A 27,306-nucleotide genomic window follows, 5' to 3' on the forward strand; every position below is an offset into this window, starting at 1 on the left:
ACTTGTGCTAGCCTAGAGCAACTCAGATATATAATTATATATTGTATGGTTGACTTATACGAATATAAATCTTACTTTTCTTTTTTTCTGTCTAAAATCGTTTTTTTCGTTTTATTCCTTTTATGATTATTTTTCGAAGATAATACTTTAGCACAATGTTAGCCCAACTTAGCACAACCTAGCACAATAAAAAAAATTTCGAAAATCAAAAAGTGGGGGGCTATAAAAAAAAACGATTTTTTTCCATTTTTCTCCCTCATTTTTCGAATTAAAAATTTATAATTCGAGCACAATGTAGCACAAACCTAGCACAAATCAGCACAACTGTCAAAATTAATAAATTCGAAAAGTGGGGGGCTAACTTCATACAGGCCACCGGAGGCGCTTTATCGTATCGCTTTACTACGTGTGCGAATTTCAACCGGATGGAACGTTGCGTGCCGTGAAATGCTAATTATTTGCTTGAAAATAACTATTCATATAAAAATACATAGCTACCTCTAAACGAATGCTTTGTTATTTATTCTATCAGAGGCGAAGTCCCGCGCGAAATTAGAAATTACACAAAAAAAGGACTCTTGTAAGATTCGTAAAATATCTTTGTTTTTGACATATTAATTTTCAAATAAAATTGCATAACGTTAATGAAGATTACACGCTTACGTATCAATATATTTTCTATTCAATTCGACAAATAATTGTTGAAAGTGGAGAAAATTTTGACTACCAAAATTATGTATTGTTGTTCACACGTGAAACAATGATTATTTTACTGAAAACATTATTTTGTATTTGAAACTAAAATATTTAGTGTATATATATATATATATATATATATATATATATATATATATATATATATATATATATTTTAGTTGGCATTATATATGCTCTTTGTTTGTGTCAAATATATGTATTGTTGACACATATAGTGTTAATTAAATTTTTTGGTTGATTTCATTTCAACCAAATTATGATCCGGAAAATAATTTAAGTGTTAGTTATTAATTTAAGTATTAATTATGGCTCGGAAAATAATTAAGTATTATTTTAATTTTAAGTGCAAAGGGAAGCTGCAACATAACACATAAAAGCATCATATTCTCAATGTAATATTTTGTGCTTTGCACAACGAAAATTATTTATGAATGATACGAATGCAGGTTTTTCTTTGTTGGAAAAATCATATAAAATATATTCTTGCGAGAATATTCTTATCTTCGTTTAGTGCCTCTTCATGTAATCGCATTTGAAGATTAACATATCAAAACTAAATATATTTTTTAAACAAAAATATTGTTTTTTCTGCGTAGATTTTATTTTCGTTTATCGTCAATTCACGTTATTATTTTGTCACGCACATTGAGCAACTTTATTAGCATACAATGCAACGAACGAAATCGTTCCGCCGTAATGGCGACCACGGCTCGTGTGACGATCATCATTTGAAGCAAACTTTAATCCGTACGCCGTGTCGCTTACGTAAAAGACGCAGAGGATGTCGAAAAACGGTTGGTTAGTGCGGATACGCTATTGGAAGTATCAGTTGTGTTTTGCTCGTCGTTGTTTTGCGCACGGAAATCGTGAGTCACGTTATGAAGGTGCCTGCGATAAGAAAACGCCGCATAAGTCATTTGGAAAACGTGTCGGCAACGCGAATTACTTGCGCCAATAAAATATCGATGATACACACGACGTTTTTAGCGTTTAAAAATTACTTACGTGATCATAACCCACACAGAAATTTCCAAGGTTTTTCCACATGCAGCATAGATTCTGATTTGAAAAAGACAGCCAAGTTTCGCCTGATTTTGAAGCCCTCGATAATGATATTTTTTTTGTGTACGATTTAAGTTCACATTGAGTCGATTCCAAATATATAACTCTCTATTTTTACTATTCTCGAGAAAAATGACCCAAAAGAATTCTAATTTCAACAGATGACACCAAAAGAGATTGACTTAAATTCAGCGTGATTTTAACTTAAGGCTTGGCCTATAATGTATAGAATAAGTTTGATGTGAGAAGTAAGAATAGAAGTAAGAAATACAAATAATTTATTTTGTTTATATGAAATACTTCCGGTATAAGGGAGTTATAGTATAGGCGAAATAAATTATTTTTATTTTTTACTTATACTAAGCTTACTCTATATACTATAGACCAAGCCTAATAACGCCTTCACGTTCACGTTTAAAATGAGACGTCTTTTAAGGACAGATTTTTGTGAAATTTTGATCCTCTTTACCTTTGATCTAAATATTCCATTTAACACCTACTTGAATACTCTAAAACCTATGTCAACTTCTCTTGATTCTATTTAATCTTTATTCTATTTAATCTCGATTCTATTTAGTCTTACTTAGAAGAGAGTTTTACTCCTACTCCCTAGATTACTCCCTAGAACCTACAAGAGGCGTTTTGTGCGTTTTCTGTCATTTAGCGACGCTAAGTAGGGTTTTAGTCTCCATGTGTATTAAACATACACTAATCTTTCAGCATATACAGGTTATAGAAAGCTCAAGTCGGAAGTAGAGCTAAAATCTCAATTGGTGTCGTAGTAGAATACCAATTTTGGAGCAAAAAGTACCGCCAAGCGTCCATAGATGTTTCGCCTGATTTTGGGGTCCTCGATAATGACAATTTTATTGTCGGTAATTGATATATGGTATCAAACAAGGAATCCCTATTTTTGTACTAGCTATCGTATTCGATAGAGTAAAATATTGTTAATTTAAGTAGTTAATATCAAAAAGCAAAATATTTTTAAGATACTTGGAGCATTTTTTTTCATTGAATAATGAAATTATCTGGAAAATTAATATGTTTTGCTCAATTCCAACGTGAAATGAGGACGAGAGAGAATATCGGAAAAACTTTGGGTTTCCCCATTTAGAACAGAAAGTTTGGAACGTTTTTGCGCTTCTACCTAGAACCCATAATTACTTTTGGAAATTGGACTGGATCCGATTAGATCCCAAGAACTTTTCTATATGCGGGAACTTGAATATTTCTCCGGACATTCGAGACGTTAGGATTTCCTGCACGTTCTCGGCGATTTCACTCGCGAGAATTAACGGCACGTATGGGATGTAGGGGTTGATACCGTAAAATAAGCCGCATCCAGCGCTTGTTACAACACAGAGATATGAAATTTCCCTTCAACTTGACCTCATGGGGTTACCACGATCGATACGACGGTCGGTGGTGCTATTTTTAAAAATGTTACACTGTCATCACGTATATCGTTCAACGACACTCAGCCTCCGCGTTATGTATCCAGTACCTCGAAACGAAGCTCTCTGAGAAAACAATTAAATTTCTGCAAAGAGGGATTGAGGACGCAGCGCGTTAATATTAAATTGGTCCCAAAGAAGGCCACCAGATGGTCGTAATGCCGCGGGTTAATCGCGTTATGAAAAATTCGCGAAAAGAACGAATCAAGTTTAATTTTAAACTTTTGCCGCACGAAGTGACAGATTTTTCTCTCAATTTGCGCAGAATCATGGGTGGAGTTGAGCTCCGTGCCGGAACGGATAACGCCGCAGCCGTTTAGCAGTGCCGGCGAGGAATATCTACGTCTTCTACGAGAGGCGCAGAGGGATTCCACACACTCGTCCGAGAGGCACTCCTTGGCGTCTTCGCACCGAAACAGTCCGAAGGGCAGGTAAGCATCCTTAATTATGCTTTATCATTATCTTTTTTAATGATTGTGTCCCCTTTAATTGTCAGATCGGTTGGAAAATCTTTCCGTGACGTAACAAGTGTCGGTATATAAACAGAGCAGTTTCCAAACAGAAATAAAATAAGATTTCTCCACTTATGGAATCATTTTTTTTAAGTGTATGTCGAAAAAATTAGACGCGTGTTCTATGGAAAGATTTTCGAATCAACTCGATATGGTACCTTCGTGTTATGCGAGCGCGATTTTGGTGGATTCTCTCATATTCTCGAGAAACATTCCGCACTGAGGTCTATTCGAGTTCCTGATTTCGAAGCGAAAGAGATAGGGAATTTTGGAATTTATAGTGCTTCCCGGTTTCGGAAACTTTCTCATGTGAGCCTAGCCTCGTGTTGGCGCATGAATTGAGGATAATATTCTCTCGCAATTATGGCATACCGCTCTTTTAACTGAAGTTACTCGAGCGGAGAATTCGCCGCGAGCGCAGCAAGAGCCAGAGAATCGAAAGGCGTCCGAAGAGAGTCGGCCAACAAAGCCGGCCGTTCAACTCGACACTTATATCTACCCAAGTCCTCGACACTGTCGTTCTCCTCGCCGACCTACGGGATCATAAAAAGCTCGCTTGCCATTTCCCCTATCCCTTTCGTGGCGAAGAGTCTCGGCATAAGAAAATAAACGGTGTCGTAGTCGTCATTCTCGTCTTCATCTTGCCTTCGAGAATCCGAGATACGACGATCCGCGCAAACGAAAAAATCTTCTCCTGTGCTACAGTGCCTTGCGAACTCACATCGGATCTTCTCGAGATATAAGGCAAAATTCCTCGTATATATAAGTCAGAAAAAGGTCGATGACCCACGGAGAGAAACAATATACTAGAAACAATTTTGTGTTAAATTTAACAACACATTTCGTATGCTCCAATTTATTCACTCTAATTTTCGTGTTGACTCAACACAGAGCAGACCTACGTCTAGAGTAGATGTATAAACAAATAATACAAATCACATGTCGAAAGTTAACACAAAAATATAGTATTTGTGTGTGGACAGTATTGTGTTACTTCAATACTTAGAAATGCTGAATATGAATTCAACGTAGAATAATCAAAATGACACAACGATATTATGTTAAATTAACACATGTTATATAATGTTATAAAATGTTATATAATGTTATAAAATGTAATACAACCATTTCTACACGGATCGATTTTGACACACTACGTGAGTTTGACACTGTTAATCATCAAATAATTAGCTGTAGTTATGCCAAAATGACTCAACCCACATAAAGTACGTTTCGTGAAAAATGAAGATGAGAATTTGATATATGATATTAAAAAATATAGATAACAGAGGTTTTTCGTAATCGCTCAAGAAGTCGAGCATGCTCAATTTTCTTTTCTTTAAGAATACCCATTGACGAGCTTAACCCTTAAAAGATGGGTAAAAAAAATGCAACTGAGTAAAAATAGCGCAACTAGTAGAAAATAAAACTGTTTTAATTAATTTTTTAATTAATTTTAGATGCCCATATAAGGCTCAGATCTTTTTTATTTTATGTAAAAAAACGTATGTGGACTACCCATTGGTAAAAAAATTTATCAATCATAATTTCGTAGATTGGATTATTCTTACAAACTATAGCCAATTGTTTTCCTGAAAACAAAGTTTAAATTTCGCATAAAATTCCGCGGTTCAGCTCTTATTGGCTGCTTTATTTGATGAAAGAATTAACTGTACCTATAAAGTCGCTGTAATTTTACAATTATTACATTAACTTCACAATTATTAGTTTTTTATATACGTTATTTTTTTATTTTTGACGCGAATCCTTCCTTCGCGAAATCTTCATTTTATACGTACATGCAAAATATCGCCGAAGCTACTCGCAAAGTCGCTATCACGTTTCTCTTTCTCTTTTTCACGGAATAAACTCGTCAGTTATGAAGGCTGACTCATAGCCACTACTGATTTGATTATCTCGATCTATATCTGTACCCTCAAATCGACATTAAGCGACGCATTAAGTAAATTCTCGGCTAGAGTCGTGTCGCAGCGGGCGAAAATAGTGACGCTGCGTGTCGTCCACAAAGAGAAGTCACAGTCGCATTCGCAAATAAACATTCGTATTTATATTTTTTCTATATCGGTACATACGACACGCGGCCGAATTAACGCGTAGTGTTCAACACGGCCGAAATAGTGTCGTGTTACGCATGTTAGTAAATATCTTGGCAGCCGAGCTAAGCGCCTTTGTGCGATTTGCAAACAAAGGAGTTGAGTTTTCGATCTTCGCACACAGAGTAGCCCACCGAGAATATTTCAACTGTCTAGACATCGGCGCGATATTTTCTGGCACGAACACGCGAGGTACATTGCTCCGAAAACGGAGAGACATGCATGTGATCTCGGTAAATCGAAATTCTAAAAAGATTCGGGACAACGACCCGAAAAGTTACAATCCCGAAAACTGAGAATGTATACAGACAATCCCCCGAAATATCGAATAAAATTGTTAACAATTTGTCACATAACTCTGTGGAAGTTTGTTTCATTTTTCGGGAGATGGCATACTTTTAGTATTTCGGGAAAATTATATTTTGGTACATTCTTCTAGTATTCAGTTTTCGCCATTGTGACTTTTCGGGTCCCGCTTTTTAAATTACGATATTTTAATTTTTCATTATTATGCATGTTCACTTGAAAATACACAGTAAGAAACATTATATTGGTGTTAAAACTGATCCTTATTAATATTTTTCTATTAAATTTTTAACCTGTTAATTTAACATATCATGTGTGTGTATTAATCGAATATTTGGTGTCAAAGTGATATTCAACGTAAATAGTAAAATTACACATTTTATACTTGAGTATAGAGACTAATATATTGTAGATGTTAATTTTACTGAAAAATTATATTTTCGCCATCTTACGATATATGCAATACAAAGTTTATCTATAATCAGAGTAGAAGTAGTGTAGTAGGTAAGATAATTGACTCACATACAAGAGGCAGAGTTCGATTGTATTTATGGCAAGCAAATTTTCTAAGTATAATAGCAATTGAATCAATACGAGGGCATATAATTAAGAAAATTTCAGGTTAAATTGTTTATTTTTTCAACACTTTAAAATAATTTTTCCAACATTTTAAAAACAAAACAATAAGAAAAGAAGATAAATAGGATATTTTTCGCACTGAAAATAACATTATTGTTGTATTATATTTGACGTTAGAAATAGGTCAATTTTACATAAAATTTGCTTATAAAAGTTTTGCAAAATAGTGTCGATTTAATATTTAATATCTTTTGTGTTAATTTCTGACATCAAAAAACATTTGTATTATTTTTTAACATATTCGCCTTGTGCTAAATTAATAAAAAAATTAGAGTAGATAAAATGTGTTAAATTTAACACAAATTTTTTTACTGTGCACGAAGAGAATATTGTAATTCTTTTTTATATAAATTCTTTTCAAACTTACTATGTTTTTAGTAGGTCAGAAATAGACTGTCATTAGGTACTGTGATAACAATTATCGTAGATAATTAACGCGCAAGATATGATTAACAAACTTCGAAACGCGATGTGAAGCGATGAGACTGTTCTCTCTAAGTATTAAGTAAATTTCACGAACTGAGAAAAGGATTTTGTTCAAAATGAAAGTTTAGTATCTTGCTAAGGAACAAAGCGTAAATTTCGCTAAAAACACAGTAGATTTTGTTAGAAACAAGTATTTTAATAGTGTTTTAATTTAAAATATAAATATGAAGTGAGAGAAAAGATAGTAAGTTACTCTTGAATTACAAAATTCTACAATAATTTTTACTATGAAATTCTCTTCGTGCACGGAGCGATATCGATTTGTCCTCGTTGACGGGGACAGCACACGGCCGTATCTTTCGCAGAGCGTCATCTTGAGCGTGAAATCCGTTGCGATCGTGTTATCGACAATACCACGCCATTGCAGATATTTGTTGGAATTTCTCGGGCGGGATGATGGAATGTGAACGACACGTGTCGCAGCGTGACGCGCGCGTCACACGGTGAACCATTTAAACAAACCGCTCTGCACCGCGTCTGTTTGCCTCCGCGTTCGCGGCGCGCATTTTCTTTTGCGCGGTACTTTTGGCAAGGGAATGACGGCTGGACGGTTAACCCGCTCGGCAAATATTGTCGCACCGTCAGCTAAGTGCTTCCCCGACAGTGCAATGAGAAGGGGAGCTCGAGCTTCTTCGTTCTAGTTATCGCGTGGAATTCTGCGATTAAATGTAACTAACAGCCAGTTATACTGTGATAACAATTATCGTAGTTAATTAACGTGCAAAATATAACGCACTTCAAAACACGATGTGAAGCGACGAAATTATGTTCTTTAAAGCCTAATTTATTATACAATCTTAATTATACTCTTTGCTTCTTATTTCTTTCTCTTTCCTCAAACATTAGGTCTTAAAGTTTGATCTACGACATACTCTTTGCTTCCTGCTTTTTTTTCTTTCTGTCTCAAACCTTAAGCTTTAAGTCAGAAAAAGACAGAAGACAAGAAACAGAGCGCAAAGATCTTATTGTAGATCAGGCTTAAGATTAGAAAAAGACAGAGAATAAGAAACAGGAGACAAAGAGCATGTTGTAGATTAAACTTAGGGTTAAGTAAATTTCGGTTGCGCCGACACGCACTGAGAAAAGGCTTTGTTGTCGAAACGCAAGTTTGATATACCCGACCATAGAATTTGGTTAAAATGGGGTCAGCCAAATATATAGTAACTGTAGTGAAAACATTTAATTGTCGCCTGTGTATTTTGCTTTTTCATTAATACTTGACACAAATAAAAAACACGGTAATGCCAGCCAAATCGTATATGCACCAAATATTTTAGTTTCAATACAGAAATTATTTTCTCAACACGTATCGCGAGCTGTAATTTAACGCGACTATTATTTAACATTTCTTTATTCCCTCGAATTTCTTGGAATGAAATTCGCTCGAGAGAATAATGAAAATCGCCACTCGAAATCACAAGAGCGGAATATTTAACTTGTGTCAAAAGTGAGTTCTACTTAAGTGAGTAATCTACGCGAGTGAATGTTTCAGCCGGTTAGAGTACATTTGCTCCAACGACGAGTACATCAGATTCATTTATTAAATTCCGAACGAAAATATTTACTCGACAGTTCGGAGGGATTTATACTTCAATTCTAGACAAAATTGTAAAACTCGTAACTTGTCTTCGCAAGACTCATAAAAACTTATGAGTAAATCTGCAATTCTATGCGAATTGTATGTAATATGATAACTCGTAAATATCTACGATTTTTTTTGTTTCTTTTTATAAGTTACGGCTTTACGATTTTACCATTTACTCGTATATTTGCTTAGAATTGCAGCATTACTTTATACGGTCGAAAAGTCGCTTGTTTTCAGGTTGGCACTCTACATTTCGAGTAAAATTTCATGTGAGGTAATTTAGATAATAAATTATACGCGAGACGTTTCCTTTCTTCCCGACATTGGGCCAAAATATACATACAAAAATGTATTAAAAATATATAAACATTGAGCCAGTTAACAGACTGGGTCAATAAACTCTAGAACTTTAAACATAGTCAAAATCTACCCTAATTTTTTAAATGTTACTAAAATGTTACTACATGTATTTTGTTTTTTTTTTTTGTTGTAACTTTTTTCACTTCCATTGAATCGCGTTAGTAGACTCATATTTTCTTTCGTTGTTTTCTACACCGAATAAAAAAGAGAAAAGGATTAAATTCCGATAATTTTTCCGGAAGTTCTGAGCGAATAAAAATGCGCTAGCTAAAATTTACCCATGTTTAAGGTTTATATAACTTTTTGATATTTAGGATTTTGTTGTCAAGCAGATGTACATGCATATTTGGGAATATTAATATTTAATATAAATAAGATCGCGCGGCACACACCAAAGGTGACGGAAATAATAGTGATTTATGTTACACTAAAGAAAGGATTTGGTTGAAAATGAAAATTTGGTTGAAATGGGATTAACCAAATGTTTGATAATTACAATCAAAAAATTTAATTGGCGTAATATATTTACTTAGTCACTAAGCAAAACAAAATGGCGGCAATTAAGCTTTTTCATTGCAATTATCAAATATTTGGTTGATCCCATTTTATCCAAATTTTAGTTTCGACGGCCAATTTTTTTTTTCAGTGTACAATTTCGCGGTGCAGTCCAGTTTCACAGGAACAATTGGAAAAACACGCAAAAAAATGACTTGGTAATATCAGCTAAACCGCGGTAACTGATTCAAACTTACAATTAGTCAAAAGGCTAATCGTTTAGCTATCACTGCTAAGAATTGGCTATGACAGCTAAAATGCATTCGCTATGAAATACAAATATATTAAGTGACATTAAAAATGCACATTATTTCAAGTAGCTAAGAAAATGGTAGTTATTATTAAATTTCTTATCGTATGCATATCTTAAAGAAGTTTGCCGCACAGCTACAATCATTTGTTTAGTCAATTATTTCTAGCAACTAATATTTCTCGCGGTAGCGCCTAAGTTTAAACAGCGAATAAATTTAAAGCTTTGGTAGTATCAACATTAGCTGTCCCTATTTCAGTGACACATCTTATCTGCCACAGCTATTTTTTTTTTTAGCTCTGGAAGCTAGTTTTTTCTTTGCGTGAACGAATATGATTTCAACGTGATTTTTACTACAATATTTTTCAACGTGTACAGCACGGCTCGATCGGAAGGTAGATAACGCGTGACCCTGCGCGTTGTACATGTCGTATGATGCACTTGACACGTACGCGCACTTATCACGCGGCACTGTGCACTCGCACTTTTGTCGAGAGGACGCATCGATGATAACGAAACCGATAACGGAGTGATAGCCGGCTCTCTTCTTCGCCGTGATATCGACGCCACGTGCCAGTATAACCGCAACGCCAACTGCATTGCGACTCGCGACCCTGGATCGACTCGATCGACTTCGCGACTCTGCGAGGCGCACGGTCACGCGTAACACGACGATGACTCGCAAACGTAGGTTTGAAATGTAGGAAAAAATTATTTTTGTATTTGGAATTAAAGTATTTGGTACATATACGATTTGATTGACATTACGTTTTCATTTGTGTCAAGCATATGTATCGTTGAGAAAGCAGAACACACAAGCGGCAATTAAATTATTTGGTTGCAGTATTTACTGAACATTTGGTTAATTCCATTTTACCCAAATTTTGATTCGATGCACGATACGTACAAAATTATTCTTGTATTTGGGAATAAAATATTTGGTATACATATTTGATTGGCATTACTATGTTTTCATTTGTATCGAGCACATGTATCGGTGAGAAAGCTAAATACCAGCGGCAATAAATTTTCATTTCGACAACAAAATCCTTTTCTCGCTGCATTCACTATGTCCAAGGCGAGGATTTATTGTCGCGATTTTGCACGTACCGCGCATTTATTGCGATTTGTACGCTCTTATCGCGCGTTATAGACGAATCGGCAGTTTCCCGCGTTAGTCATAAGTAAGAGAACGCGTGGGAAAAAGCGCAGAGAGTGTAGCGGGAAAACGCGGAAAACGCAGATTCGCCTAGTTGTAACGGGAGTCGTGTATAAATCAAGTAAAACGACACAATGGCGCACAGGTCTGGCACAAATTGCGAGGTCGTTTGTGATTCAAATTAGCGCCGAGCTGAAAGCGAGGCAATATCGAGTACGTTATTTATACTCTGGCGTTGTTAGCATTACACAGCAATTAATTGCTCTAACATCCGGTGTATTTATTATTGTTATTATAATTATTGAGGAAGGATGCAGTCTCAAGAAGTCGCTCAAGGTACTCATGTTCATTGTCATTCTCGCATTTTCGTCAGCTACCTTAGTACCTTTCCAAAAGAAACGCAAATCTCTAATGGATAGCTTCCTTAACAGCTTCAACAAGGAGCAGCCCGGCGTAGTGAGCTTTAGGGCCGCTTTTTCCAATCTCTTGTTAGAATTAAGCTAACGGTTAAATCATACATCTGTCTTTGTCTAATTTGAGGGAGAAACAAAGGCAGACATATGATTTAATTGTTAGTTTACTGGGAGGTTGGGAAGGTCGTTGACTTTTAGACTCGCTAAGGTAGAACACTGACCTAAAAAATTACTCGGGGTATCGAAAATCAAATAAAAAAAAGAGAAAAGACGGTATGTTCCGCTAAATGGAATTCGATCATTCACGATGAGCTTCAAGTATCTGCAAAAATAGTGGAGGCTGAGCCATCACATCGAGTTTGCACATCTTGAAGTGGACTGTGATAGATCAATATTGAAACATCCGTCAGACAGAAGACTAATTAATTACGCGCGCGTAATTAATTAGTGGGGATGGTAAGAATATCGATAGAATTGGATTTGTGCGAAAACAAAAGGAGAACCGAATCGCGTCGAGCGAATAAAGAAACAAGCGAATCCCAAACTCGAGGAGGAGAAGCTGAATGGGGAGAATCATTCCTATCGAGGGGATGCGCTTTTGTTTGTAAATTGTAACACTGTTTCCTTAAATTTACAGTCCGAAAAGCCCGCCGAACAGCCCGAACACGGAACTCTCGATCGAAGATGAGCTCAAAGGGGTCTATATAAATTACAGCAGCAGCAGCAAGGTCAGTTTCATAATCGATTCTTACTGCGTTATGTGTGCGGCTATAGAAAGCCTCGAGCGTGTCCATGTGTGTGCGACTATATTTACCTTCATTATGTCGGACATACGATATGCGATCGCGGTCGCTGCAGAGTCGAACGAACCGACGGTCTAGAAGCGCGTCGAGATCGCGATCGAATTTCCTTTACGTGAGTGTCGACGATAACGTGAGCGCCGTTCCAAGTTTGCAGCCAATACAAACGGCGGTCAGTCGCTTCACGGAGAGAATTTCGTAATGAAAAAATTATTATAGAATCATTTAACCGATAGACTGATATTCCTCAGTAATTGACTGTCCTTTCATTTCGTGTCATTTATATTTTAGGAACCGCGCGAAATGTGCTACTACAAAATTCGCTAGCGAAATTTATTAACAAGATAAATCTTATCGACAGTTTATTTCATCACTGTTAGAAATATACGTTGAAGAAAAAATATTTGAGATTTTATCTGTGGGATAAAGTTTATTTCTGTGTAAAATAAAGTTTATTTCTCTGAAACAAATGTTTATTCCACAAATAAATTTTCAAATATTTTTTCTCAATGTAATAATTAAATAAAAATTTGAACACTTGACTATTTGAATAAAAATTACTTGGAAATTTATTTGTAAGAAATGAAGTTTATTTTACAAGAATTTTATATTTCATTTCCCACACACATGAATTTACAAGTATTTTTTTGTCAATGTAGTAAAATCGAAAAGAATTTATATAAAAAGAAATTATATATCCGTATATTATTATTATCCGTAAAATATAATCTCCGTATATTGCCATTAAAACATTATTGTTGTTATTAAAATATCATTTATTCAGTGCTTTTGAGGCAACTCCGCATATAAGTATATTTTTGAAAACAATAGTGGAGTATAATATTCTATGATTACAGAATGTGAGCAGACTTATTTGAAATATTGTAAAAGAAAAAAAAAGGATACAGACACATAAGTGTGTCTTTTTAGATTTGAGAAAAGATAGAAGATATATATAGAAAAAGGAGAAATGTAGTAAAATATTAAAAAAAATATCACACATGTAAAGTTGACATAGTAATCGCGAAATTCCACGAGCAGAAAGAACTTTTGAGTTTTTGGTCACGAAATCATTCAATTTTCTTTTAGTTGATTTCATTGAATCGAGTAAAATCTTTCAACTAGATCTCTCTCGAGCTGTGCTCGATCGTTGTATATCTTGCGATAGTGCGCGGTGCTTCAAAGATTTTTGTGGAACGAAAGACGTCCACGTATATATGTTCTGACGATAAAGCCTTTGCGCAATATCGATTTGCGCCGCGCTGTGTCAATGTTTTATCTTTGATACACTTTCTTTCGTGTACGGGGCAGAGTAAATCAGAGTTAAATATTGAGCCATAAATCGCTACATTTTCATAGAACAAGAACAAAGTGTCAGCCGCGAAGTCAACGGGCAGATGTCCGTTCCAATTTGAAGATTACTGCGGCTCTTAAAGTAATTGCTCTGTGCAACTTACAGTCTGTTCTGTACTTTGCGTTGTGCCCCGATTTGAAACTTTGTGTTCACGCAACGTACATGGTTACTATCTTCTATCCATTATTCATAAACCACGACTTCTGAACATTTACGTACACACTGAGAAAAAATCTTAAGAATAAAATATATTTATTTACATTGGGTATTTTATATATAAATATATAAATATATATATATATATATATATATATATATATATACATATATATATATATATATAATTAAATTTAAATTCTTTTATTTAAATAGGATAAACAATTGCTTTCATGAAAAGCTAAGATTTATAAGAAGACGAATAAAAAAATATGTTTTCTTATTCGAAAATGTTTAATATTGTTACACTGAAAAAAGAATTTTGTTGTCGAAGAGAAAATTTAGTACACTGGATTATAATTTGGTTAAATGGAATCAAACAGATGTTTGGTAATTGAAAAATTTAATTGTCGCTATATGTATTTCGTTTTCTCAATGATATATCTGCTTGACAGACAAGTAAAAAATATAAAATGGTAACTAAATTGTGGGTATTAAATATTTTAGTTCCAAGTACAAAAATAATTTTTTCAATGTGGGTTGTTGCGTAATTTCTGTCGTATTTTGTGCGCTTATCTTTGACGCGCAATAAATTATTAAATTTGTTTTTGAACTGCACTGCTGATTTATTTGTACACCATCTTTACAAGTTGATAACAATAGTTAATATATTATTAATTAAATAAATTCTTCTCTAAAAATATGTCAATTTAGATTTGTCCAAAAATACGACAGAAATATGCAACGATAGTATAAATAAATATATTACACGGATGACAATTCTAAATTTTTTAAATTTAAAATAGAAATTATTAAAGAATACATATTTTTTATTTTTTAAATATTTTTCTTTCTATATATTATTTACCAAGTCAGGAATTACTTTTGAGAAGTATTAGGCATTGAGATTAAAGCTTTTTTTCCTAAAATAATAAAAGTTAATTTATTATTATAGTATAGAATCACAAAGAATTCCGTCGATTGATGAAATTAATTATTAATTTAACTTTGATATGATCGATTATACTGATTAATAATTAATTTTAGTAATTAATTTCATCAAATTATCCGTAATTACACATATGACGATTGATTTCAATTATCGGTTTATTATTTGAATTTAAGAAAATTTTCATCGACTATTACTTTTAGGACGTTTCGAGATTTTTTCCTCGTAACAATTCTGTTAGAATACAAATGGAGAATTTAATTTCAAGATGATAACTTTACGCTGGTAGTGTCGCGGGTGAGAATTCTAAATTTCTATGCTTTATTATGATAACGGCTCGTTTTTTCTCACAATCAACTATAATTGACGGTTAGAGACATAGGATAGAAACGCGACATCGGTTGACTTTAGTTCGCGAACAGAGTCTGTAGATATCGTCGTTTAGAGCAGCAACATGCAACTGGTTTTATCGAACCAACCGTTCGCTACCATACAAGGTCTCCGGATCACTGACTCCATTTAGCGTCGTACAGTGGAGTGAAATAAAATTTCATATTTCAAAAAAAATTGCAGCTTTGCTGCATTGACATTTGAACCAATTTTGTTCTTTTTTTTAAATAAAAACTAATGAAATTTACAACAAATTTGACGAACTAAATTTTTGCTTTCCTTCTTGTAAATCAAACGCATAAAAAAGTTAAATTTAGAATCTTTTTTCAATCAATCAAAACTTGTTATTTCAAGAACAATAATTAATAAAAAAAATTGATAAGTAATAATTTAATCTTACTTAATTCAATAGTTTTTATTTGCTAAAATTAGATACTATTTCAATTAGTCTTCTTCGTTAAGGTAAGATTTAGTGAGTCTATATGTTTTTATTGTCAGCCTACATATCTTTTTTCATGTCTATAATCAAGGTTTGTATATTTAATTTCAATAGCAATATTTGTCCTTGATGATTAAATTAAAATTAAAAAATTTCTTGATAAACTTGACAAAGTTGTTCTAGATTTCATTAGCTTCATTAAAAAAAAAAAGCATCGAAATTTATTCAAATTTTGAAGCTGTAGTTTTTTTTAAAACATGAAATTCAATCCTTCCAAGCCGTCGTCGCGAACTGCTCGTGTCACGTGTGTCATTTTGTGGGAGATTTTTTCGTCCTCTGGGTCTCTTCTGGCCGCGTTGCCGTGCCGTATTTGTGTTTGCACACGTCAGAACGCGCGATCGGATAAGGCCCGATCCATACTATCGATCTGTTCACGGCCATATTCCTTGAGTATTCATACTATCGAGTCGCTCACGATCCAATCCTAAATGGTTAGTATAATTTCTACCTTTCGTCGTGAAGTTCATTATAATTTTTTCTCGAAAACTGGCGTTATTTTGTGATAAAGAATTAATCATAATTGCTATGAACGATGCAGATAGAGAAAGTGAGAAGTGTAAAACAAAAGGAAAGATAAGAAAAAGATCTATGTGGGTTTATCCCAGTTTGATCAATAGAAAAACGGAAGAAGAATATTTCACATTATATTCCCATTTAGTAGACAATGAGGATAAAGGAGAGTATGACTTTTAGGTGATTTGGGAACCTTTAGGTGAACGCAAATTTCCTATTTTTTTCTTTGTATTTTTTCCCGTAGGATTAAAAAATCAACCTTAAAATTACGCCAAGTAAAAGGAAAAATAGTACATATAGACATATAGACATTTAAACGTTGACGTTCCCTGAAAATCATGCATTTTCCAACACTGCCATTTTAAATATCTTTGACCTTTTTAGAGGTGCTAAATCTCACGTTACATAAGAGACTTATTTTCTCAAAACTTGATAATGATATGAGAATATACTCTAAGCAGCAGAGAAAAAGCAGCAGTCAATTAGAAAAATATTCACTATCAAAATAGTACAAAAGTGATTTTGTAGTCCAGCTTTTTCAGGATTATACAGGGCATTAATAAACAAAAGCATATAAGGAGCCTCTTCTCGAGCATATAGTAGCTTTCGCCGCTCAAATCGCTCCGCTTAAGGCAAAGCTCGGAACCATTTCGGTCGATTAACTGCTTTTTCTCTGCTGCTTAGAGTATATTCTCATATCATTATCAAGAAAATAAGTCTTCCATGTAACGTGAGATTTAGTACTTCTAAAAAGGTCAAAGATATTTAAGATGGCAGTGTTGGAAAATGCATGATTTTCAGAGAAAATCAACGTTTAAATGTCTATAACTATTTTTCCCTTTACTTGGCGTAATTTTAAGTTCGATTTTTGAATTCTACGGGAAAAAATACGAAGGAAAAAATAGGAAATTTGCGTTCACCTAGCGGTCCCCAAATCGCCTAAAAGTCATACCCTCTTTTGTCAAATATTTTCGAATGAATGCAGGCACATTCGAAATGATATTGTCAAAAATTGAAAATCGATCGGAAGCCTGTTCACACTATCGGTACAGCTCCGGACAAGTTCGGTCACGTTCCAGCAAAATATTCTTTCGCAGGAACATTGCTGGAGCGAGAGCGGAGCAAGACCGGACCGGAACTGTAGTGTTACTCATAGTGTGGATACTTTATAAACAATGGAAGAATATTTGATCGGACCGTGAGCGGACCGACAGTGTGGATCGAGCCTAAACGAGATCGTCGTTTCTTTAATTCGTGTGATTTGTAATTTACAAGTTCTCTCTCTTGAAATGCATGTTAAATAGCGGCATTGGGCAAACAATACCACATAATTCGCGCGTAAAACAAAGAGAGAAGTGTGCGTGCGTGCGAGCGAACGCAGGTGAAAAAGAGCATTGTACCGGAATCGAGCGGACGCGCTTTCGCGCTGTGTATAGTCGCTTCGCGTCGCACGGGACGACCTGGTGACTAAAACAATTTGCATGCAAATGCTGCGTTATTCAGTGACTATTCATGTGGCGAATCGCACACCGCGTACGACGTTTCACAACGTAGCTCTGCCGCCGTTCGTCTACTATGATATAAGTATTCTAAATTCCCCTTTCTCTCTCTCTTTCGTTCTCTCTCTTTCTCTTTCTCTCTCCTTTCCCTCTTCCGATTTCCCTGCGGATAATAGAAAACCACGCGATAAGATTCGCGACATTGTTTCCGCGCGAAACGACACGAATCGGGGAATAAATTGGACGGTTTGCCGCGCACGGAGGAAAAGTTCAACCAAAAAATATAATCTTATTCTTAGCGGAAATTCTCTTACATATGATCTCAAAGAGATTCTTTGCCAAAAGAGAAATATTCTGAAAAAAGAAATTTAATTGTGCAAGGTAATATTTCTTGTACTTCTATATTCCCAGTGAAAACTTAACGAAAGAATATTTCTTCCTGTCACTCCAAAGAAATATAATCTTATTCTTAGCGGAAGCCCTCTTATACACATATGGTCTCAAGAAGATTATTCTCTAAAGCCAAAAAGAAAATACTCTGACATTAATGAAGTGGACTATTAATCGGAAATCTACTAGATGTTATTTGTTTATTATCCTTTTAAATCAAGAGAAATATATTTACTATTAAAAGCGAAATTTGTATTGTACATAAAAGACGATATTCGTGAAACATTAAAAATATTGTGTTCAAAATATTTTTTTTTGGTTTTAGAATTTTTTTAAAAGAGAAAGAGGAGAGAGAGAGGAGAGAGAGAAGACACATATAAGGAGATTTCTACTAAAGATTAAATTATATCTTTTTAGGTATTTGGTTATATTAACATGAGTTTTGACTATAAACGAACTAATGCGTTTTGGTTGAAGAAAACGGAATTTTTGATTCTTAAAATCAAATTTTGTTTATAGACTGATAAAAAGATACTTGAAAATTTATTTGCAGAATACCAAAGTTTATTTTTGTGAATAAATTTTATATTTTACAAATAAATTCTCAAGTATTTTTTTCTCAGTGTAAAAACCATAGAAATTGTATGTTCTTTTACCAAAATGCATTAGTTTGTTCATTAAAACCACAAACTGCACGTTAATATAACTAAATATTTTTCTTCACGAGTATATTTACCAAATTTTTTTAAGGGGAACAGAAAAATTGAGTGATCCACTTTTTCGCGTCTCTCACGAAAGACTCGGGAGATTTAATAGGTCGAGAGGATTAAATTTGAATTGATTTCCTCGAGTTTCACACCGAAAAAGTTATTTTTGTATTTTGAACTAAAATATTTGGTATGTACGATTTGATTGGCATTATCGTGTTTTCACTTGTGTCAAGTATATAGTATATTATTGAGAAAGTTTTTAGTTTTTGGTTGATCCCACTTTAATTAAATTCGATGTATTTTCGTTTCGACAACAACTCTTTTTCATTTAAACGAATTGAATGAGTGTTGCGAACTTCGCGATTCTCCGACAAGACGAGAGAGTGAACTCTTCCCCGTGGGCGGAAATTTCTAGGGTGATAATTTCACGACGCAGAAAGAGCCGGTCACGACCCTGTCGGAAGTTAGACGTCTTTGTGTCTAATTAAAACTCCGCGCGACAATAACTCGCCAAGGTGTTCCTCGAGCGTGTGCGCCTTCTCCAAGTGCTCGTCGACGCGGCTTCTACCGTGTGCATGTAAACACATGCAGTTGTTTATCAAGAAGATACGTTTCTTTCGTGATATACTTCAGTGCGAATCGCTGTAATACATTTTAGTCGCCCAACAAGACATGTAACGGCTTCTTTCTGTCACCCACCGCACGTTTCTCGTTTTATCGGTCTTCGTAGAAGTGTCATAAAAATACGAAACTTTTATGTCATTTTGCACTCCGGAAATACCAAGCGACGCAAACACAGAGAGTGGAAACGTCTCCTTGTGAGGCGACACAAAGGCGCGAAGAATAATGTATTTTTGCAACGAGATAAGAACGCACATCGCGAGAGTCGCAGGTGGAGATCGACGCTTCCGTGACTATTTTCGCGAGCGTGATCGACGCAGTCATGGATTTTTCCGTTCGTATTTTTTATCTCCGCAACGAGATAGACAGACAGACAGGCAGGCAGACAGACAGACGACTGCTCGTTATCTCGCGATCGCGATTAACGATTTCTTGCAAAAACATACGTAACATCTTCGCAAGACGATAGGCACAAAGGTAGTGTTCGGACTCGTCGATAAAGCTGGATTCGTTTTACTATGCTCTCTGTAAGCGAGAAGTGGCACGAGCGAAAATAGCAACAAAGACCGACTGTATCGCGGGCTATGAATAATGACGATAACAAGTGGAACCGACCGTTCGCGTTTTTCCATGAGTCACTCGCTGTATTCCTTAGCGCTTCTTCGCGTCCTCCGCGGCTGATGTCTTTGTATCGCCAGCGACGGGACCGCGTGCGCGTCTTTGAGAGTCGCTTTGTAATTTGACCTGATTCCATTGAGGAGTTTTCGCATTCACGATCAGCTCCGCACATTAATCTCGCGTGATTGAAGTGAAAAAAAATCTCTTGCAAAATTCATATGCTGCGTGAAAGCTGTTGGACAGAAATATCGTGCCGTTTGATCAATAATTTAATGATTGTTAACGTTGCGTGCTCAACGAGATGAAATATGCAGCGGCGATGGTCAAACGGATGTTACTGTCGATTCCCATAAAATTTGAAAAGATAATTTTTTTTTAATTTAATTGAGTTCGATTTTCTGAAATAATTATAGGTTCTGGTTAAAAGCGTAATGTTTCAAACATGCGCGATCCTAAATTGGGAAACCCAAATTTTTCCCAGTATTTTTTCTGGTCTTGATTTTACGTTGGAATTGGAACAAAATATATTGACATTTTAAGTAATTTCATTACTTAGTGGAATGCTCAGTGTTTAAAAAATATTTTATTTTTTGATATTTTATTATTCTTTTATATGCCATTATTATTCTATTGAATAATAGATTTCTATTGAATATAAGAAATAATAATTGGTATTAAAATAGGATTTCCTGTTTGATATCATAAAGGTATATCGACATTATAGACCTACTGGGATAATAATCTAATAGGATATAACTAATATTGGGATAGATCTTGACGTTTTACTCGGAATCTGTGCTGCATCTGAGAAAATCTTAGGATAAAGATGTTATGAACACGCAGACAATTTTTAGGCTCTCCTGTGTTTTTATTTTTGCACGAAGTAAATGTAGATTTCGACGAATCACGTGTGTGAATCACCTGTTTACGGGCGTTTAGGAGAATTACGTATTTGTGAATATTATTTGCAAACAAGAACTGTTTACAAACAAGTTTATAGACGCCACGCGCCAGTTGGAAAATAATCCTTCGCGTCGACTTTGCGGAATCGGCTCTTTTCCAAGTTGCGAGGTCTACGCACTCTCTCTCTCGCGCTCGCGCGCGCGCGCGCGAATCGCGTAATCCAGACACTTTGATAGATTATACTGTTCCTTACTTTCCTTCCTCTTTTACATTAGTCGCTGAACAGCGCCGTGGAAATCGCCGGGGAAACGCGGCTGATGTTTTCCTACTTTCATTCGTCATTACGTCCGTGGGTAACGTTGGTAACGCCGGCGAGCTACTTCCTCACGACTGAGATGCAATTTCATCTAGATAAACGTAATGTTGCAGGATAAATACGACAAATGACGCGATTTTTCTCTGTCAGCGAGGTAAGAGTGCAAAAATCCAAGTGCATTCATTATCAAATAACTCTCTGCGTTGGTATCACTATCAATCTTTGTGTTTTCAGGAGTACCGATTTAAGCTTTTGTTATTTTTATATTGCATCATTTTATTATTTCCATAATTAATTTTTTTGCTTTATAATAATTCTTAAATGTTGACAAATTCTTCAGGATTATGATAAGTACTCTCCTAATTTCTTGGAGTAAAATTTTTCTCGAGAAGTAAATCACAGAGTCACTCAAATCCGAGAGATCTTTTTTTTAAATAGAATAAATTCTCGTCTACCAGATTTTCGTGAATCTTGAATACTTGAAAGAAGTAATACAAGAAGTTGAACTTGAAAGAAGTATTCAAGTTTACTTGAATATAGTATATATGCTTTTATGTACGTAGCCCGATTTATACGCACTTTCTAAAATTTTTTGGAAAGGAATCTCACTCAAAACGAGTGGAAAGCGGTCGTATTCTCACTCGAAGCGGTAGCAAAAATATTGTCATTTGAAATCGCAAGAATAAGTGTTTCACTCAAACTTAAAATAGATTCTAACTCCATATCAACAAATGCTTCAAACAATTCGAATAAATATGTTGTGAGTACATCAGATATATTCACTCTTCAATTTCGAACAAAAATATTCACTCGACGATTTAGAGTGAAAAATTTATTCTGTATGAGTGAAAAACTATTAGAATTCATGACTCTGTGGTTACTCTATTTTTCAAGTAAAATCTCACTTAAAGCAAATTTTTAGATTACTTTACATCCTGCAGAATTTTTAAGCGTTTAAAAACTATAAGATAAAAGAATTAATTAAAATAATAAAATTAATGAAATTAAAGAAAATATTGAAATAATAAAAATAATAATATTAATGAAAATAATAAAATGATACAGTGTAAAAATACAGTATAAAAAATGATACAGTATAAAAATAAAATAATGTTAAATCAAGAATTCAGATAGATTCTTCGCTAATTAAGCGCCAACGCACAAAATTATACCGTTGTCGCGCTTTTCCTTTCTCGCTTCGACGTCATGAAAATCTCAAGATCGATCCGTAAGAATGACCCTCACGCGATCTCGTAAGACGCATATCCCGCTTTTACTCCTCTTCTGGTTTTTGCTCGGAGAACCGGTCCCGGTTACAGCGTGTATATTCACAATGAACGGGTTCGAGCGGTAGTGTTAGTGTATCTCAGAGCCAGAGATCTATCGATGCAGCAGCCAGAGCTGCAGGCCTATGCAGTTGCAACGGCTCTGCGATGTGCGATACAGTTTGCACTTTATGCACCGGATTTTGCCAGGAGAGGCGGAGGGAGACACGGCGAAACCGCTCATTCCATCGCGGCGCATACCCGTAACGTGGAATGCAACGGATGTACCGGATGTGGATGCGAAATTCGCGGCATGAAACTGTCGTCATCCTCGTCGTCGCGTTATTAAAGTGCCGCGTGATCGATCGTCCTGCCTGGAAATCGCTCATGACAGTGTATTTTCGACGAGCTCGTTTGTATCGCTGTAATCCCGAGTAGATGCTTGCCGGAAAGCCTGTCACGGTGTGCTTTCCTTGTTCATTGCGGATTTTAGTGTTAAAAAAAAAAAAACAAAAAAAGAAAAATAACGATCCGACATTTCAGTTACGCGCTGATCGTGCTGGCGTTGTCGAGCATAACGAGAGATCAAATTAGCTGTATTATTTACACGATGACTCGACTTTAACAATTGTCTGATAAGATAGAAGAGACAATTTGGTCGAGTGATCGATGTAAATTTTGTAACTCGAGAGTCGACGGTAAAATTATTTCCTCGTGATAATTCGCGAATATCTCTCATCGAATATCTCTCATTCTCGTGACGAGGACGCGTACGTTATCTGTGCGATTTGTTTATTAGAATTTGATGGTTCTGCGACTCTCCTTCACGGCGTTTTTTCGGGAAGCGTCGCGGGATATTTCTCTCTCATTGTTGTGTTCCCCTTACGAAACGCTCCTTGTTCAAGCGAGAGAAAGCGAGAGATTGCGCAAACTGTGACGGATCGCCTCCACCGTCACTGTGACGCAATTTGAGCTTAAGCCTTGGGCGTTAACCACTAGTTGCTCTAGTAGAGAAGCTCTAAATGCGCAGACAGCGACGCGACCTGTCGCGACGTTCTAGCGACATTGGAAAAGCGACGGCGTGATCGACGTGTTGTCACGACATTGTCGTGACCGTAAACTTGACGTTTCGGCGTCACGTGGAAACCGATATCTGTCATCGCTGCTCCACGTGCGCGCGCACACGTCGACGTGGCGTACACGCGCGCGATTGCGAAAAAAGCGAATTTCTCTCGCGCTTCTCCCCGGATTCCTTTTTCGCCCCCCTGCTCTGAGGAAAGTGTTTGGTATATTTTTGTAACTACTATTGTATAACACAACTGCAAAATATTGTTCTGCAGTTAAAGAAAGCGATTACTCAGTTTAGTTGAGTTCCTTCGGTTAAGATAACGATGATCTTCACAGCAGAAAATATTTTTCTAATAATTTTTAAACATGTACTTAGAATAATCTTAAATATGTATTTAGAGTAATCTCAGAAAGTAGCTATAAAAATTCTAGCTTGTTATCGTGTATTCAAAAGAGGAATTTATCCTCTTTATATAGAATATATAGAAAAAAATTAGTATTTACTCGAATGCAGTATGCAGTTTTCTATATGCAGTGAAAGAATTCTAGTCAGGAGAATCACTTTTGTAGTGAGTATTGTTACAGTATTAATAACTTTATATATATATTGCTACTGCGATTTTTTGTTAGAACAATGAGAATCTACAGTGGTGCCAAAAATGACGAATTTTAGTGACATTAAACAATTTTTTTTCTCGGTGCGGGGAGCGTTGTGCGCACTGAGAGAAAAATGTTTGGTATTTGTAATTGTAGTTATATAGAGAAATTATTACTATAAATTGTGGTTAAGAAAACTAGCTTTCTTTATTAAATTCTGTTACAATACTGTTGGCATATAACCTTATATGCGCATTACTATTACCATTTTTGTTTGGTTAGAGCAACAAGGAAATATGGTAGAAGCTAAAAACATCTATAATTTTAATTAGGTTACATTTTGCGCGAAGTACATACATCGACGTTACTCGTAGCGTCTGCTGGTTACAGTGCAGCTGCTGGTGCGCGCTACTTCAGCTTATTTATATTTCCACTGGATGTTTATATACGTACAGCCGACTCGCGTCTGTTCAGTAGCATCTGTACGGTTGCGTTTGTGCATACGAAATAACGCACCCACACCGGCGGAACATGCCGCGTCCCCCATTCGTGATGCTGATCGTTGCGAACGCGGGCGTTGTGAGAGGGCTCGAAAGTAGCGGCACACAGGTTCTCAACCATTATTCGCGACCGGTTGCAATTAACGCGGATAATCAGGCGGGGAACAGCATTATATTCGATTTTGGGACGGAGAAAGTATCGTTCTTTCTTAGAAGCTGTTATACTTTGTTTCCTTTTTCAATAATTAGAGATGCACAGTCGAGAGTGAAACGATTTCCACACTTTTTTTCGGTAAAGTTTGTAATCCATTTACTTATCACATTTGAGGATCACTGCTCGGGGACTTGCGCGATAATCGGTTACGACAGGAGTAGTCGAACTGGCGATACGTGGCGTGAAAGTAAATTTTATCAAGTGAATTTTTTAACATGTGAAAATGTACTAATACATCCAGAAATATTCCAGGTTAAACTGTTGCAACAACAATGCTCGAAGAATCTTGTGCTTCTAATATACAGGGTGTCCCACCTAACTTGACTATCTTAAATATCTCGCTTATGTTTTATGATAGGAGGATGCCAAAGAGGGACATTATTCAGTTCGAGGAGACAAATACTGTAAAAAATAAGAATTTTTCTCAAGATCATATTTTTTAGGATTTCAAGGTCATTGTCATTTTTTTATATGAGACTACATATTTTTATCATCGCGATATGATAGAAGAAAAAGATAGAAGAACAAGAAAAATTTCTTGTTTTTTACAGTATTCGTTCCTCGAACTAAATAATGTCCCCCTTTAGTATTCTCTTATTATAAAACATAAGCGAGATATTTAAGATGGTCAAGTTAGGTGGGACACCCTGTATAAGAGATATTCCCAACGACTAAATTGAAAATCTAGGAAAAATGTAAGCATGAAAGTAATTCAAGAAAGAGAGAGAGAGAGAGAGAGAGAGGGCTTTCTTTTGCATTATTTTCATACTTGCATTTTTCTGTATGTTCCATTTAGGTTGTGTTGTTTTTGTTATTTGAAGCACGAAATTTTTTAATTCTTCGAGCACTATTCAACGATTTAACACGAAATATTCTCGGATATGTTAGTATGTTTGTAGGTTGTCTTGATAAAATTTACTTTCGCATCACGTACTGACGTTTCGCCTCCTGCCACGACCGCGCAAGTAATGATTTTCAAATGTGACAACTAGAGAAATGGATTGCTAACTTTGTTAGAAAAAAGTGTTCCAACCGTTTCGCTCTCGACCGAACGCTCTTCTATTGATGAAGATGTAAAGATAAGGAGACAAAGGTTTTCTGTTCTTTATCTTCTATACAATTGCTATGCCAGTGGCTGTAGTAGCGTGAGTAATCAGGGAGGTTGTGTTGTTACACTGAGAAAAGAAAGTGATTGAGTCAATGAGACACTTTACTTGAACGAAGAAAATTCGTTCAAGTAAACGTTCAGTCGATTGAACGAATCATATAGTTGCTGTGTTGAGTTATATCAATTGATTCAGTGACTGCGATTTAGTCAGTAAATGTATCGACGCAATTTATTGTTGCATTAATGCGTAATTTGTTCAATGGATACCGGATTCGATCTAACTGCTTTCTTTCTCAGTCTCTACTAGAAACGGGAATACTGCGTCTATGAGGTTCCCCCATCGTGTGTACTAAATTATGCGTGCATAAACAGAAAGAGGGCAGGTAAACAGGAATAATCTGTAACATATGTATCAGTGAGTTCAACGACGTAGTAATAATATATGTCAACTGAAAGCGAAATTATCTATGTTGTCAAAGGGTAATCGCAGAATTAGCATCGAAAGTTAAGATATTAGAAAATTTAAAGACCAAAGTTATTCGTTATCAAAATTTTCCAAAAATTTAGAAAAGAGATAATGTTTTTAGATTAAAGAGAGGCGTATTTTAAGGTTGTGTAAGAAATCCTTGTTTCTTTAACCCATTAAAGGCTGCAATTATTTTTCTTTTTTTTTTTTATTAAAGGATTAATCTATTTCTAGAAAGTCTCAGATTAATGTTACATGGAAAAAATCTCACTTTGTGTAACTGGATGACCAACCTGAGGAATAGATGAAAACTTGGAAATAGTATTTCTGTTACCGGGACTGGAAACATTGTTCTGAATATCTTACAACTTTAAAACTCGACTAAATTTTAACTCGATTTAAAACTTTAAATCTCGATTGAGATAATGGAGAACAGTGCACTAAGAGAAAAAAATAGTTGGAATAACTATAATCTCACTATATTTTATAGTTCGTTTTGGCCTCAAACATATATTTATAGTTCATCTAAACATGAAGATATAGTAGAATGAACACAGATTTATAGTCACCATCTTATTACTCTATATATATGGTAAAGCACCTTTTGGGAATATAGTTACATGTACCTATATTTGCCAAATATTCCAATTGTATTGACTATATAAAATAGTTAATTTCTCTTACCATTCAATATTTGCCACCTTACCATATTTTTTATTTCAAATAATTATAATTCTTGGTAAAAATTTTACACG

At 35.3% G+C, this 27,306-nt stretch overlaps 1 protein-coding gene across 1 annotated transcript in view; it reads left to right on the forward strand.

Annotated features, from left to right (window-relative positions):
• Window positions 1-27,306, forward strand: part of LOC116846080 (BCL2/adenovirus E1B 19 kDa protein-interacting protein 3) — a 64,247-nt gene that overhangs the window by 26,005 nt on the left and 10,936 nt on the right. The window contains exons 2-3 of the mRNA XM_032819478.1: window positions 3,502-3,667; window positions 12,253-12,343. Of these exons, the coding sequence (XP_032675369.1) occupies window positions 3,502-3,667; window positions 12,253-12,343 (257 nt within the window). The remainder of the gene's footprint in view (window positions 1-3,501; window positions 3,668-12,252; window positions 12,344-27,306) is intronic.

The sequence above is a fragment of the Odontomachus brunneus genome, unplaced genomic scaffold (assembly GCF_010583005.1).
Source record: "Odontomachus brunneus isolate Ranch 3 - 2012 unplaced genomic scaffold, Obru_v1 Obru_scaffold_060, whole genome shotgun sequence".
Classification (NCBI taxonomy): domain Eukaryota; kingdom Metazoa; phylum Arthropoda; class Insecta; order Hymenoptera; family Formicidae; genus Odontomachus; species Odontomachus brunneus.